Genomic DNA, 15,682 nt, shown 5'->3' on the forward strand with positions numbered 1-15,682 from the left:
TTAACCCTCAGAAAACTACTCCCTCCACATAACAGTGCTTTATTATCTACATTTTATAAATGAAGAAACAAGACCACGGATATGAAATAACAGTCAAAGGTTGCATACAGCACAGTCAGGAACAGATCCCTGCTTTCTGTCCTGTGAACAGCTCTCATTTTGATTCTTGAATCAACACTTACTATAGATTTTCTTGTCTACAAAATTGCACTGCTATTTGGAAAAAAAGTGGGCTAACAGCTGCCAAAGGTATCGTAGAAAAGTCTTAGTTTTTTTAAAACAGAAATCATCCCAAAGTCCAAAATACACAGTTTAATACATATTTCTGTATGATGAGCTAGACTGTTTTAAACATGTTGGAAATATGGAAGTGGTTAGTTAAAGGGTATTTCCTTTTGCATCATTGCTTTTCTCTGTTGAACTTGCAATTTTATTAACTTATACTTTTCATGACTGTGTTGATTATCAGTAGAGCTTGATGAAGTGGCTTCCTGAAATGTGCAGCAATTAGTAGTTTTCTGATTATGCATATGATAAATGACCATTAAAGAGAGTCTCACTGAATTCCGCGTAAGTTTAAAGAATTCTGTGTAACTTGCCATCTGTCTTTCAAACATTAGGAAAATAAATAAATATAAAATTAGGTATCATTTAAAAATGTAAAGAATTCAAAAGAAATGAACAGAAAAACAAAGAGTTACATGAAGTTTTTCTTCATTCTTCTCTCCCTGCCATCACTTGTAAGAGAGATTCTGAAGGCCAATGTTCTGCATTTCAGATACAACACAAAGATGGAAAACAATTCCACTCTCACCATCATAAGTCACATAGGGGACTTGAAATCCTTTGCCACTGTTGCCTTCATTCGACTTGAACTGAATCCATAGCTTCCTTGATCTTGAAGTAAATGCAATAGGTCTCTCATATGTCTGACATGTTTCGTATGTAGTAATTGAAGTAGGAGAAGCTAGGGAAGATTAAATAAATAAATTTTATAAAGATAAAATAACTTTTTGCAACCTTCCTAATCTTGACGTCAGAAATGTCAAATTGACAAAACACTTCTTGGTTTACATATGCCTGAGAGCTTAAGTTTTTTTTTGTGTGTGACAGAAGGCATGTACTCTTTTATCTGCCTAAAAGAAGGAAGTTTTTCAACAAAGGTAATGAGAATCCTTCTCCTCTGTCCCAAGACAATTTCATTTCTAACATTTAGAAAATTAGTATCAATATTACTCACTCGGTGTACTACCGACTCCAGATAGACCAGAACAAGTCAGCTGCACCCTAGGCAGATGTGATAAGCAGCTGCTAGAACTCCCAGTTTGGGGAGTTAACCTGATTAACTGATGATAAGCAGTTACCCTCTGAAGAAGAGTTAACATGAGTGTGCCCAGGCTGGCGCTGTGCTGTACATACAGTGTGGCCTTCAGGCCCATGCTACACTGTGCAAACCCCATGGCTGCAGGAACACCTCAGCCAGAGCACGGGAACAAGAGGAGCCTACAGGCAGTTCCCATTTGGCACGGCCAATCACACCACTTGCCTGGCCTTGCCTTTATCTAACAGTGCAGCAATAAGTTCTCATAAGAACACTGTTTTTATTTGACAATAGAAATGATAGAGTTGTTTCATGGATCACAGCATCACAGAATGGTTTAGGTTGGAAGAGACCTTAAAGATCGTGTTCCAGTCCCCTTGCCACCCACTAGATCAGGCTGCCCAGGGCCCCATCCAACCTGGTCTTGAATGCCTCCAGGGATGGACCATCTGCAGCTTCTCTGGGCAACCTGTTCCAGTGCCTCACTGCACTGTGAGTAAAGAATTTCTTCCTAACATCTAACCTAAATCTCCCTTCTTTTAGTTTAAAGCCATTCCACCATGTCCTATCACTATCGGACTGTAAGAAGTCAGTCCCTCTCTTGCTTCTAAGTTTCCTTTATGTACTGGAAGGCTGTAGTGAGTTATCCATGGAGCCTTCTCTCCAAGCTACACAAGCCCAGCTCTCACAGCCTTTCCTCAGAGGAGAGGTGCTCCAGCCCTCAGAGCATCTTCATGCCCCTCCTCTGAAGCTGCTCCAACAGCTCTATGTCTTTTTTGTGCTGGAGGCCCCAAATGTGGATGCAGTACTCTAGATGAGGCCTTACAGGGGCAGAGTTGAAGGGGACAATCACCCCTCTCTCCCTGCTGGCCACCCCTCTTTTGATGTAGCCCAGGATACAGTTGGCCTTCTAGGCCGCAAATGCACACTGCTGGCCCATGTCCAGCTTTCTGTCCACCAAGACCCTCGAGTCCTTCTCCACAGGGCTGCTCTCAGTGAGTTCTTCTCCCTGACCTAAGTGCAATACCTTGCACTTGGCCTTGTTGAACCTCATTATGTTCATGTGGGCCAACTTTTCAAGCCTGTACAGGTCCCTCTGGATGGCTACTCTTCCTTTTGTTGTGTCAACTGCATTACTCAGCTTGGTGTCATCAGCAAACTTGCTGAGAGTGAACTTGATCCCCCTGTCTATGTTATTGATAAATTTGTTGAAGTGCACCGGTCTGAAGACAGATCCCTTGGGGACACCATTTGTGACTGACCTCCTCCAGGATACAGAGCCATTTACCGCAACTCTCTGTCTGTGACCATCCAACCAATTCTTTATCCACTGAATAGACCATCCTTCAATCTGTATCTGTCCAATCTAGAGATAAGGATGTGGGGTGGGACCACGTCAAAGGCCTTGCACAAGTCCAGGTAGATGATATCAGTTGCCCTTCCTTTGTCCACCGATGCCACCGATGTCCACTCCATCACAGAAGGCCACCAGATCTGCCCTTGGTGAAGCCATGCTGGATGTCTTAGATCCTCTCCTCATCTTGCATGTGCCTTAACATCTCTTCCAGGAGGATCTACTCCATGATATTTCCAGGCACTGAGGTAAGACTCACTGGCCTGTAGTTCCCCAGGTCTTCCTTTCTTAAAAAAGATGTTTCCCTTAAAAGTGATGTTTTCTTTTTCCCAGTTAGCAGGGACTTTGCCTGACAGCCATGACTTTTCAAATATGATAGAGAGTGGCTTGGCAATCACATCAACCAGTTTCTTCAGGACCCTGGAATGCACTTCATTTGGCCTCATAAGAAAATCCCATAATAGCTGAGTGACCAAAAGGGGAAAATCTCTTCTGTGCACAGAGTTTGCCCAGCATGCTGTGTGAATAAGAGGCCTATCTGATGCTACACCACTTACGATTCCTACCATCTAAAGATCTATACTATTCTCTCCTCATGGAGCTAGCTCTAATAAATAGCATTTAAAATGGTATCTTACAGAGACTGAGTGCTTTTTTATTGGGATCATAATGGACCAGGACCAACCACTGTAAAACACCTGGCTGTAGGTCTGCAAAGAAAACACCATCTATCTATACTGAAATAGAGCTCATAGTTTGGGAACCATACACAATTGCACAGTTACGGCGACAAGCAAGGCTATCAAATTACTGAATAAATTCTGCAACCCTGCTCACTTGCTGTTCATGTTGCCCATGCTCATGCACAGCATGCTCAGCAACTGGAAACTCAGGACAACCACTGGAGGACTGCGAGCATGGCTTTTACCTGCTCTGTGCAAACACTTCCACATAGTTGGAGCTTGTCTCAGCCCACATCTGCCTGTGTGTGCATAAGTGGTATGATTGGGTGGCAAGTGCATATCAGGGAGAAACTTAGCTTAACATAGCCATGCTGGCGAGAACATGTTGTATTATTCATACATACTACTGTGGCTGAGCCCGTTCTTAAACTACAAGTAAGGGAATCCAACAGTAACTTTGGAACTATGATCAGTTTTTCCACTGTAGCATTAGAAGCTGACTTTCTGTGAAACATAATAAATATTTGTAAGGACTACTTATATATTATGCTAAACATATAGCAATTGCAAATCATGTCTCTGAAAAACTCGCCTCATTTTTCAGTGCTGATATTGTGGTACTATTGTTGGTTCTCAAGTGAAAGACAAATTTTTCCTTGATTTGCCTGGCTTTAATTACTGCTGGAACCACAATTTGGGATTAGGACAACTAATTTGTTCTGCTACAGTGTTTTGCTTTTGAAAAACAAATCTATACAGAAACATTTTCCTTTTATCTACAGTGAGCAGGTTTCTTTTAGTACTCATCTGATATATAAAGCTGCCGACACAAGTCCTCAAGGTTAAAAAAAAAAGTCATGAAAATTCTTTTAGCAAGTGAAATATGCCATTTTATCAAGTAAAATCCACTGTTTTAAAGAAAGTTCCATATGAACAATTGGTACTTCTTGGAAATTAAACAACAGATCAACAGAAGCTGGATGCCTATAAAGGACTGCAGGAGAACTGTATCTTAATGGCATCTTAGCTTCAGGAGTAATCAAAGACAGAACACAATACCCACTCCACATAAAGTTGGGAAAACTTTGGATTTTTTGAAGGTGTCAAGTGTACCCAACCCGTGCCATGGCAAAGATTTAGCAATAATTGCAGCATTTACTCACAAAGGATAAGCAAGAGAATAATTTGTATAGATGTCAGGAGATATCTCTCCTAGTTTAACTTAGTATTGCTGTGTTGACTTCTAGAATGGCAGTGATTTATCCCTCATGATAACTGGGCTAGACAAAAGCCCATTAACTGCTTTGTGATTCAGCCAAGACACTCGAATAATAAATATGTTAATTGTTATTGACACAGTGTTCTGTTCTAACTTGCTGTGCCAGTTCATTCCACAGTCCTTTTAAAAACACTGAAAGTTGAGGACAATCATCCCTTCAGTATGAACTTTTCACTCAGTCTGTTTGCAATAAATATTTATATAACCCATGTCTGACAACTTACCACTTTTTCTCATTACTAAAACATCACCACATTCATCTTCAATTGGGAGAAATATCTCAGGTACTACAATGAGTATTCTCCTCTTTGGGGGTGGATTTATATTCCAAATGCATTCAACGTTAGCTGGGTAGTCTCCAGGATAGTTGGGCGATTCAATATAGCCAGTATAATCACCAAGCTCTCCTCCACAGTGCTGGTCTGTGCAGGAACATAAGTTAGCATTCGTGTTAGCTGATTAGCTAATTTGAGGTGTTTTTCTAGATCTGTCAAAAGCAAGCCTAAACTTCCCCTCAGCAGTTTAGAAATGGATACATTCTTCAGCTGCTGCTTTGTTTAGCATGGAAAGCCCTTAAAGCAATAGTCAGTCTACAGGGCTGACTGCAACTGATTTTCAAGACCTTAATCTCCAGTGTGTAAGATGACTCTCCATTCAGACTGCATTGACATTTGATTAAGAAACCAACATGTAAGTAAACAGGATCCCATCGTAGAGGCACTCAGGCAGTGGTTACCAACTGAGGCCATGCTGACATCTAGGTTTTCTTACAACTTCATGTGGTTTTTAACCTGGTTTAGGTGAATGCGTATGGTGATCCTAATAGGTAACTTTATTTTCATCACAGATTTACTTTGCTTTGTTTTAAATGAAACCAGTTATAAAAGAATCAGTTTTACTTTCTGAGCTTTCAAAGTTCCTACTGAATTTGCTACAAGTGTGATTCATTAAGTTACTTAACTTGATCTTTCCAGGCCTACCAGCTGTGTAAAACTAGATATATACTTAAATATTTTGCTTAATCAAAACATTCTGCAAGGTCAGAAATTCAACTGACAGACAGAAAATGTCTAAGCTAGCAAAGTGACATAAGTGGTTTTATTTTACTGGAAAATTATCAAACTTCTTCAAATACCTTAATAATAACTAATTTACTCAAATTACATTAGAAATGATGACATAACAAGAATAAAAACTTATGGTAGCTGTACACGTGAATATTTGACATGACATTACCTAACTATTACAGAGAATTCTGAAATTGACATGGTAGGGTTAAGAAAAAAACTGTCTAAAAGAAGCATAATTCACAAAAGATCAAATACAGCTGCACTGGAGTCCTTGGAGATACTTAAAATGGTAATTTAAGAAGGCTGAGTACTGCAAAAAAACCTATGAGAAGATTTCACTGTCATAAGCAATTATCCGGCATTTGCAGTATGCATATCTCCTACTATTTTGTAATGACTAGTACCAGTTACTCCAGTAGAAGATATTGTGCTCTACAGAGACAGCAATATGCATCACTGCAAGACTTCCAGGATCTGGGAATTTGAAAGTGCAGTAGTTTTAACCTGTAGCTGGCACTCTATGAAATTACATTAATGCTAAAACAATTAAATGCATCAAGTGATACTTTTCCAGGTTTTGTTCTCATTGCTTTCACAATTTTTACTGTTCCATATGGCAGCAGATATATGCTAACTGGGAAATACATAACTGGAGTGCAGCCTGACAAATGAACCTTCAAACTGCAGTTCAGATCCAAAGACATGCTTCACCTCACAACTAATAAAAATGCAACTTACTTTTACAGTGTGTAACATTAGTGGAGCCATCAAAATCTGTACTTGTGTTCCCAGGGCAGGTGATGCAGTAGTTTTGACCAAACTCAGGCTGGTAAGTTCCCACAGGGCATCGGATACATCTGTGCGTTGTGGAGTTGTAGTAGTGTCCAGGAGAGCAATGAACTGCAAAGTATGAGCCATATTATTTTCAGAAAGTAACAATCTTCATTGGAGAGACATCTTTCCTCGACTGTGGACATAACCCACGATCCCCATACTGCAGTATACTTACTAGGCAATAAAAGGCAAAAAGGACATAAGCTCACAGTATTTCCAGTTACAAAGGACCTTCTAACTAGAAGACTCTTCTGAAGACTGGTGAACTAGTAACCCATGCTGCATATGCCTCTCACTATATGTGATACAGAGGTTTCCTATGAGCTTATAAAAAAATGAAAGATACATATCTGCATCAACAACAAAAACGTCTTTCACAATAGCAAGAACGAAGTTCCCATGTTTGCAGGATCAGCATGTAATTCAAATAACTAAGCCAAAATAAGTTTGGGCAGATTCCTTCTTCAGCATTTGCACTGGAAGTTGTCATTATGGGACATGCAACATGTTCCATACTTCCAGTTGCTGCCCCGCCCATTTGTAAAGAATCCTCTACTTCTTATAATTTCTGTAGTGTTTAGTTTTTCTAATTTGGAAAATAAAAGTAGGCAGCAATGGAAGGCTAAATCATTATCTGATGCAAGTTGGTTTGATTTCTTGCCATGCAATGAAGCTGATTTACTTCCCAGTTGCAGTGCTAACACCATACGTGCCTGTGGTAAATTCCGAAGAATACAATAAACCCTGTTCAGTCTCCACAATCTTGGGGGATCACGACTAGTTTACAGATTACCTGAACATTTAATTTAATCACACACAGTGCTCCTATATGCAGTGACTATGTTTTAGAGACTCTGGAAGTCCGTTAGTATTGAAGCTCACAAACAAAAGGGCAAGCAGCAGGAAAACGAATCATGGAAAGATCTGAAATTCACCTTTGGTTTCACAGTCTTGAAAAGAAACAGCACCTTCATACTTGGTCACAAGCCCTCCACCACATGGAAAGCAGAGGGTCCTTCCTGGTTCAGGCTGATATGTACCAAGAGGACAGACTCGACAAGGTTTAAAACCATCTGATGAATAGTGTCCAGGAGAACACTGCCCTAGAAATGAAAATCATCATCTGTGTTAGTGAGCTTACTTTTCTGGCCAAAATATAAAAACAGTCCATAGCTGGCAATGTTCCTTTTACCTTAAAAAAGTAACTACAAGACCGCTGCAAATCAAATTCTAATCTAATGGATCTGTATTGTTCCAGTAACTACTTCCTAAAAACAGGGCCAGCAATTAGAACTAGTTTCTTAATAAGATCTTTGCTACCTATGTGCTACTTCTTTCTAAATTTTATTTTTCAGAAAGGGTCTATTAAGATGTTTTTATAATACTTTGTACTTTCACTGAGTCTTTCACCTTTGTATCATATCTATGAAGCATTGTTTTTTAGTATCTCCATTTTATAGAGATGGAAATAGTACCTATCTGGATGGGATCAGTCCGGCATCCTGTCTGGAAGAATAGCTGACACCAGCAGCTTTCTGGGCAGCTGCGAAAACTAGTGCTTCTCAGAAGTTCTTCTGCCAGAAAATGGTGTCTTGTGAAAAGCAAATCACTTTGTTGATGAGTTTACTGACAGATAAAAGGTAGTTTCAAAACTTGTGCTCCAGGCAAATTCTGATAGGTGTTTGTTTGGTTTGGTTCTTGCTAGCTAGTGTAGTTTACTCTTTGACAACATATCTCAGAATCAAGATGTCAAATTTTTCAAGATTATGGCATTACTACATATCTTCACACCACTCCAGGCAGGAGGTGAGCACTTTGAGATGTTTCAGGTGTTCCCTGAGGTTGCCTAATAGCAATACTTTGTAATTCATTTTCCCTAAGAACAGAACAGCAGACAGAAAAAAACTAGCTTGAAAACCTGAAAGTTTTGAGAGCTCTAGGTGAGGTTGGTTTTTTTTTTTTTTAAACCCTGGCACTGGGAAATGTTGGGGGGATCAAGCATCTTGGGTACTTGGGACTCAGGATGGACAAAAAATCCTGAGCAAAAGCAAAGTTCATGAAAAAGTTCCTAAAAAACTCAAACTCTTATGGATACCATTGGGATCAGGATCTTTGGACTTTCTCCCGTCCCAGCTGGCTGGAATATGACTATGGTGTAAGTTGGCTGATGTGACACAGACTTCAGAGACATGACATTGCTAATTTGAAGACAGTTCTGCTCTTATTTTAATAGCAAAACTGATCCTCCTGGTCTGGTCCAACTGGTCGTTGGACTTCAACGTGAATGTAGTTAATGAATGGATGTGGGTCTGGATTTCAATATGAAAATTAAGAACGCGTGAAATGCGGCTTAAAGATATCCTTTTAAAGAAGAGGTACTGTTGTGTTTTCATTCTGCTAAATGCCTGCTGCTTTCAGCATTAATATGTCTCAGTCCTTACCTGAGGATGTATATGGAAGTGAGCTGTTTCCTTCTTTTTTACTGAAATTGCCAACAAAATACATCTGACATGATTTCCCTGAGAAAAGTCCCAAATGAATAGGCTTCCTAATTGTGTTTTGGGCTTGTGTCTGCAAGGATCACATGGAATTTAAATATCATAGCATCTTATTCACTTGCAGCTACAACAGAATTCTATGCCACTTGAAATCTCTTGCATACTTGCATGTGCTTCACCTGTAGGGATGAGGATTTTGATCACAGCTTATTTTTTAGGACACAGACATATGCTGCTCCAGAAGATACAACGCAAAAATACCATTAATTACACATAGTGAGTACATTTCTAACAAAATCTGTGTTCATCAAAATACAGTTTTATCATATATGCTGAAACATTTTATCCTGTTCTTGATAAAAGCTTTCTCAGAGCGGTTTATGAAGTTTCAAGTACATTCTTTTGCCACTTTCAGAGAAAAAGAAAAGGGGAGAGTTAATTAGAAAAAAAAGACTTGTGATCTGACAACACACATTTCCAGAGAAGTACTCTCTGCAAAAATAACTAGAAGGGTTTCTTTGTGTTGTGCAGAACAAAAATTTAAATGTAAGCTTTGCCGAAGGTGTAATAAAAAAGCCTTTTCCTACTAACTGTTGTGCTACTTTGGTCAGTATACTACATCAACATTTTTAAAACTCTGATAACCTATTCTTGTTGGATTTTGTTCAAACAACAGTCAACATAATTAAGATGTACAGGCATTTCAAGTTTTTTTCAGTGATAGTTCCTGCATACAGGGTGTCAGCAAAATCTACCGTATGTTTGACTGGAGACACTAGACATTTTTTATTCAGTGCATGGAGAAAAATGGCAGCTTCTCAAGTGTCATTCATTGTGTGTTCATTCTAGATATCCTTGAAGTAAGCAGTAATGTAAATTATATGGATAAGTTTTAAAGTTAGAGCTGGCAAAGCAGATAGGACAGATTTCTTTCAAAGAAAAAAGCTATAAACTAGATTTTGGTCATCTGTAGTGAAATAAGGTAGATAAAATAATTAACAGCGATATATCTTGTCCAACTTACAATAGAAGCATTTACAAACTGAACTTTGCAGCTCTCTTCTGAAACCAGGGATTATCATCATTATAATCCAATGTATATATCACGAGGTTGAGTCAGAGATGCTGTGTCACTTGCCAAAAACTACAGTGAATTCATATAGCATCAACACTTGTAGTTATTACCTCTGAGCCCAGGTACAGATCCTTGCAGCAGAACTATCTCAAAGATACAACTGCTGCTGATGAGACCAGGTAAACAGCACCCCATGCAAAACATTAAATCAGCAGGTTCATTAGACTCACCAATACCAGCCCAAAGTAAACTATCCTTTTGGCTCTCAATATACTTGATGAGTCCTTACAAGTCGAGGTATGTCTGTTCAGATTCCATACCTGACTTGAAGTAAGGAGCTTTGCTTGGCTTGCTCATTTTCATACCGTAACCTTGCTGCAGCAGGTCCCACCTTCAGCTGACAATGTCAGCATGTCAGTGAATAGAACAGGCCAAAACATTTTGTATATTGCTTGTAAGAGCACAGAGATTTCTTCTGTTACCTTTACAACACAGAAGTGTGGATGGCTCTCCCCTCTTTTAGCCTCCACACCTCACAGGCTGTGTGGCAACATCTAATCCTTTTACAACCACATCAAACTTGCCTCCACATTCTGACACATTCCGGGCGCCTGCTACTCCCTGTCCATCACTACTTGGGCAAGGCTCACAGGTAAGTTGACCTTCTGTGTCTTGGTATGTTCCTGGTGAGCAAGGAACGCACTGATTATGTTCTCCACTATAAAAGGTGCCCGTGCTGCAGGTAACTGAGAAAAGAAAAGGGGAATCTGCATGAGGACTTTCATTTTGATCACATCATTTTCATTTACATTAAACATTTAGAGAAGACGGGTCTTTTTAGCCCCAGTATCATTAGTGGCACTTTTGCATGTGTTAGGCAAGGATCCTCACCTGACGTAAAGAGGACCAGCTGGGATCTGTGGTCAATTTACATCAGTGGAAGCAAAGTCCTTCTTCTATTTTTTAACCCTTTAAATGGCATTCTACTGTGCTGAAGTATTATCAGATTTATGTTGTTAATAAAGTTAATGCAGTCTGCAAACAGTATATTGCAGTTTAGTTAAGGCAGTGTTGCATAATGTATGGGAAATGATGTGAATTTTTAGTATAAATTATGTGCATTTACGTGTAGGTTTTATAGAAGAATACAGAAAATCTGTCTCCTGTAATCAGCTCTGGCGATTTCTCTGAGGGCAGTGTATTCCATGTAATGTTTTCTTTTTCTTGACACTCAAATAGCCCAACAACGAATTCACATACTCTTCTTACTGTTACAGGTCACAATTACATTAAATGTTTTTCTCTGCTGGATATTAGTAGTTAAAATGTATGGGTTTCTAGACACTAACAGCAGCAGCCTTTTAATAACTGCTTCTAACTGTTCCTATGTGATGAAAACAGCCTCTGACACAACTCATTAGAGGCATCTATCAGATCTGCACTTAACTCCTTTTTGCTTTTACATGACTTGGTGTCTAAAAGCAGCTGGAAAAACAGATATGCTGATATTGAAAATATGACTCCAAAAGATTAGAAATCTTGCAGTGCTGAGAACTGCCAGTAGAAGTTTTGCATTAGCACCTTAGCACTAGAGCCTAGTAACCATGGAAAAAGCTTAAAGAAATCAGATGTTTTACATAAAGTTAAAATAGATTTCTATAGATTGTTCCCCTTTTTTTTTTTAGTTGGACTTTTTGAGTGTTTAATATAAATACATGTATAGGTCACAGATTATTTGCTGATGAGGAAAGTAAGAGAGGCAATTTCCAACTAAATACACCTCATCTATGCAAATGCTATTTCATTGTTTTACAGAACTGTAATTGTATTGTCAATAGATACTGGGAGCAAGTGGGAAGTAGTTGCCAACATATTGTGGCAATGTTATTTGGAGTATGGCTGAATAGAATCATTGGGACTTACCGCATTTTCCATCCTGCAGCACTTGCCCTGTACTGCAAGCTTCATGCCCTTCAGTAGCTTTAGCTGGCTTCTGAGCCACTTCATATTCTGTCCCAGAAAACTGAATGTAAAATTGCTGTTTATTAATAGATTTCCTCAATGTTTTGATTGCAGTTTGCAGCTTCTGCTCCATCCTTTTCCGAACACAGTCAATGTTACAGGTGTCTAGATGGGAAATGATAAGAAAACTAGAAGCAATTGAGATTGATGCTTAAAAGAGGTGCTTAACAAAAAGCTCAGCATGCATTGCTTGCAAGCGGGCATGGAGCGCTGATATCTCAGTCAGTAAGAGATCTGGTTATACTGAGTGCGCATGGAGAGGGCTGCAGAAAACACCAGTCTAGCCAGAATGATCAAGTTGGCACTGTGCAACAATGCTGTACTCTGCTTTACAGAGTAGCAGTGACTAGTGCTCTGTGCACCATTAGAGAAATGGTGAATTTCCCACTGCATTGTATTTCCAGATGAGGGTCCTGTCAGACACCACAAACTTTTCTGAATTTTCTCAGTCCACTCAGTTGATCAGGAGTTCTCTTCTTTTTCTCTTTTATTTTGATAAGGAGTTCTTATCAAAATAAATAACTGACACAAATAAAGGCGGTTTTTGGCATGACTACTGAGATACCCCTCACAGGTTAAGAAATCTGCCTTTGTAGACTGACATGTTTGTAGAATTCAACCTACATTTTCTTTGGCTAAATTTTATAGCATAGTATCCTACATCATGAATAACTTGAAGGAATTATTTTTCTTCCTGAAGTTTGTTATGAATACATGATTTTATCAAATGTGTGATAAAAATGTTCAATTCTCAGACTGAAGTTTCAGCAACTTACATTTTGGAGGATATTCTTAGGTTCAGTGTAACAAAACTTCTAGTTAATCTTTACATTCTCTGTGCATCAATTAGCACTTCAGTTGTCTGAGGAAATCAGACTAAATTAAAATACAAGACTTAGCTCCAGGCCTTGAAGGAGTTTTGCTGCAGGTCCAATCTTTGTTCTTTGGCTTAATTTCATGCCTAACTCCTTTCAATAAATCTTGGAAACTGAGTTTGGAAAGGCTGTTGAATGAAGCTTGTGCTACAAGTTTCACAAGGCAGCTTGATGAAATAGCATCAAAGAGATTCTAACAACACACTAAGGAATTGAATTATGGTTTCTCTCTGGAGACTTAGAGATCTTTCACAAACCTGAGACTTCTTCTGACTTCATCTCCACTTCAAACTCTGCAGTGATATGGGACACTTCTTTTGATGGCGACTTGCGGCCCCGGCGCTTTTTCTTGGAGGAATCACACTTGAGATTCACAAAAGTCACCTGGCAGTTGTCTGTACAAGGGAATTGACCTCCTTTCATGAGAGAAACCACACAAAAAAGAAATCAAGTAGCAAGGTAACAAGTGACAGGCTAATGAGCGATATCTCAGCTGCGTTATCATTAATGCAGTGACAGGTTTCGTAACATTTCACATGCAGTTAGACACCTTGCTCCTTTTGTTGGTGAAAGCAGGAGGCAAAAGCATTGGTGTGGTGACACTCAGCTCCTTAGTGATACCTATAATGACTATAATTTCCTGTCTCTTTTCTGCATAAGGATTAGGAAGCTCTTTACAGAAATTAAGTAAGAGCTAAAATAGTATATACAGTCATTTAATGGTTATACCAAGCAAGAGAGTCAGTTTTCACAAATTTATTAGAGCAGCAGGCCTGGGACTACACCACAGCAAATATGGGCCTCAAGAAACCACTGACCGGTGTTCTATCTCTTTGAGCAATGACAATTGCCAGATTTCAAAGGTTTGAAAAGCCTTTGCTTGGGAAGTTATGAAAATATATTGGAAGGTTTGAACTGAGGCAAAAGCACAAGACAGAAGAAGTTAAACCCTTCAATTAATTGTTGCTGCTGATGAGAAAGGTCCTTGTCCACTGGGACACAATCACATAAACATCTTTCCACTATGTAAATGTAAGACTATGTGAAAAACATCCTTATTTTGATAGATGAGCGACCTTCTAGTGCAGGGAGAAATTTCTAGCACCTAAGCCATCAGAAGGATTTCATTTTGAGTGTGGGGTTCTATGATATCATCTTACTGTTAGACCCAGGATTTCAGACGATGTAACACACACAGAGCAAAGCAAGCAAAGGACAAAGAAATGCATTCAAGAAGTACACTCTAGTGGTGACTGTATGGCTCAGTAATGATCTTCTGTGACTTTAAAAACAAGTGAAATAATCACATCTTATTAAAAGAAGAGAATACGTAAGGACAAGGTAAGCATCTTGACAACTGAGACTTGTTTAAATCAAATGCTTGAAAATTTAGGAGATTATAAATGTTTAGACTGCATGATAAAGGTAGAATACAAGTCTAAATTTAAAAACATAAAATCTTTAAAGCATTAACATTTTTTTGGGTTAGCTATTTTTACTCTTTTCTATTCAGCATTCATTTGATTTCTCACTAGCAAGAGTGGTAAGACAGACTCACAGCAGAGAATGTATCACCCGTAGACATTTTCTGTAAGCTGCTAAGTTCCTTTACACAGCAGCTTGAGCCATTGCATTCACACCAATATTGTGTATTACAGCCCAGAAAATTCTGAGTTCATATTAAATGTAAATGAACTCCAAATATTTTAGTTGTGGAAATGCACAGCAAAAACACCAAGACACTCTGTAATTGTTTAATCTACTCCGTTGTATCAAGGGGATGGAGGACAAGAAATAAATGTCATGAAAATCTGTTAAAAATGCTTTGTTTAACCTTAAAAATGAAGTTAAAAACTAGCAATAATAGAGCCCCAAGCCTTATCATCATGAGTTTTTTGTAACATTTGAATGCTTTGGTGTAGTCTGATAAATCCTTTTTTTTTTTAATTTCAGATTTTTTGTAATTATGTCTAAATCTTCTTCAAAATCTTTCTTCTCACAGCATAACTACTCATTCCAGTGTAGCAAATCTAAGGCTATGTAAAATCAGATTTTGATGATAACTTTCCTATATAGAAGTTGTCTTGCTGCTGCAATGGATACTAATCCAATATAATGCAAATGGCTAATAACTTTTGGTAGTGTATGTTTTCTTTTATAAACCTAGCTTGGAATAAACAAACTGAACTGACATTATTTCATGTAACTGCATCGGTCACAGCTTTTTGTCTCAAGATATTTCTGCCATTACCAATGTCAGAAAAAGGATCAGCTTAATTCCAAATTCATGTAGTTTTGGACAAAGATTTTTCAAAGCAACTGGTGACATTTCAACACTGTCATATCCAAACTCATGGCACTGTTCAGCTAGAGTATGAAACTTGACTTGATCTTAAATTCAAATCTAAATATGAAAAGCATTTCTTTTTTTCAGACTGAGACGTGAAAACAAATTACACGAACAAGCAAACAAGCAAGGAAAAAGCTACAATGCTGTTTATTTGTTAAAAGAAACCACATACCTAACACAGCTTGCTTCCCAGCGTCTTTTGTTTTTTCTTTGCTGCGAGGCCGTAAGTGGCACTTTGCATCTTTAATTTTAAAACGAGCTTTCTGCTTGATTGGAGGGGCTAAGGAATCTGTTGATGTAGAACAAAAAAAAAGCCATTCT

At 38.6% G+C, this 15,682-nt stretch overlaps 1 protein-coding gene across 4 annotated transcripts in view; it reads right to left on the reverse strand.

Annotated features, from left to right (window-relative positions):
• Positions 1-15,682, reverse strand: part of SCUBE1 (signal peptide, CUB domain and EGF like domain containing 1) — a 212,517-nt gene that overhangs the window by 8,199 nt on the left and 188,636 nt on the right. For 2 of the 4 annotated variants that reach the window (XM_021392557.1, XM_021392550.1), the window contains 8 exons: positions 15,534-15,650; positions 13,269-13,406; positions 12,038-12,241; positions 10,699-10,860; positions 7,477-7,644; positions 6,446-6,607; positions 4,862-5,059; positions 815-967 (listed from right to left, as the gene is read on the reverse strand). In XM_021392557.1, coding sequence (XP_021248232.1) covers positions 815-967; positions 4,862-5,059; positions 6,446-6,607; positions 7,477-7,644; positions 10,699-10,860; positions 12,038-12,241; positions 13,269-13,406; positions 15,534-15,650 — 1,302 coding nt within the window. Of the gene's footprint in view, positions 1-814; positions 968-4,861; positions 5,060-6,445; positions 6,608-7,476; positions 7,645-10,698; positions 10,861-12,037; positions 12,242-13,268; positions 13,428-15,533; positions 15,651-15,682 lie in introns of all 4 variants that reach the window. The other 2 variants (XM_021392555.1, XM_021392541.1) reach the window with 1 other exon arrangement.

The sequence above is a fragment of the Numida meleagris genome, chromosome 1 (assembly GCF_002078875.1).
Source record: "Numida meleagris isolate 19003 breed g44 Domestic line chromosome 1, NumMel1.0, whole genome shotgun sequence".
Taxonomy (NCBI): Eukaryota; Metazoa; Chordata; class Aves; order Galliformes; family Numididae; genus Numida; species Numida meleagris.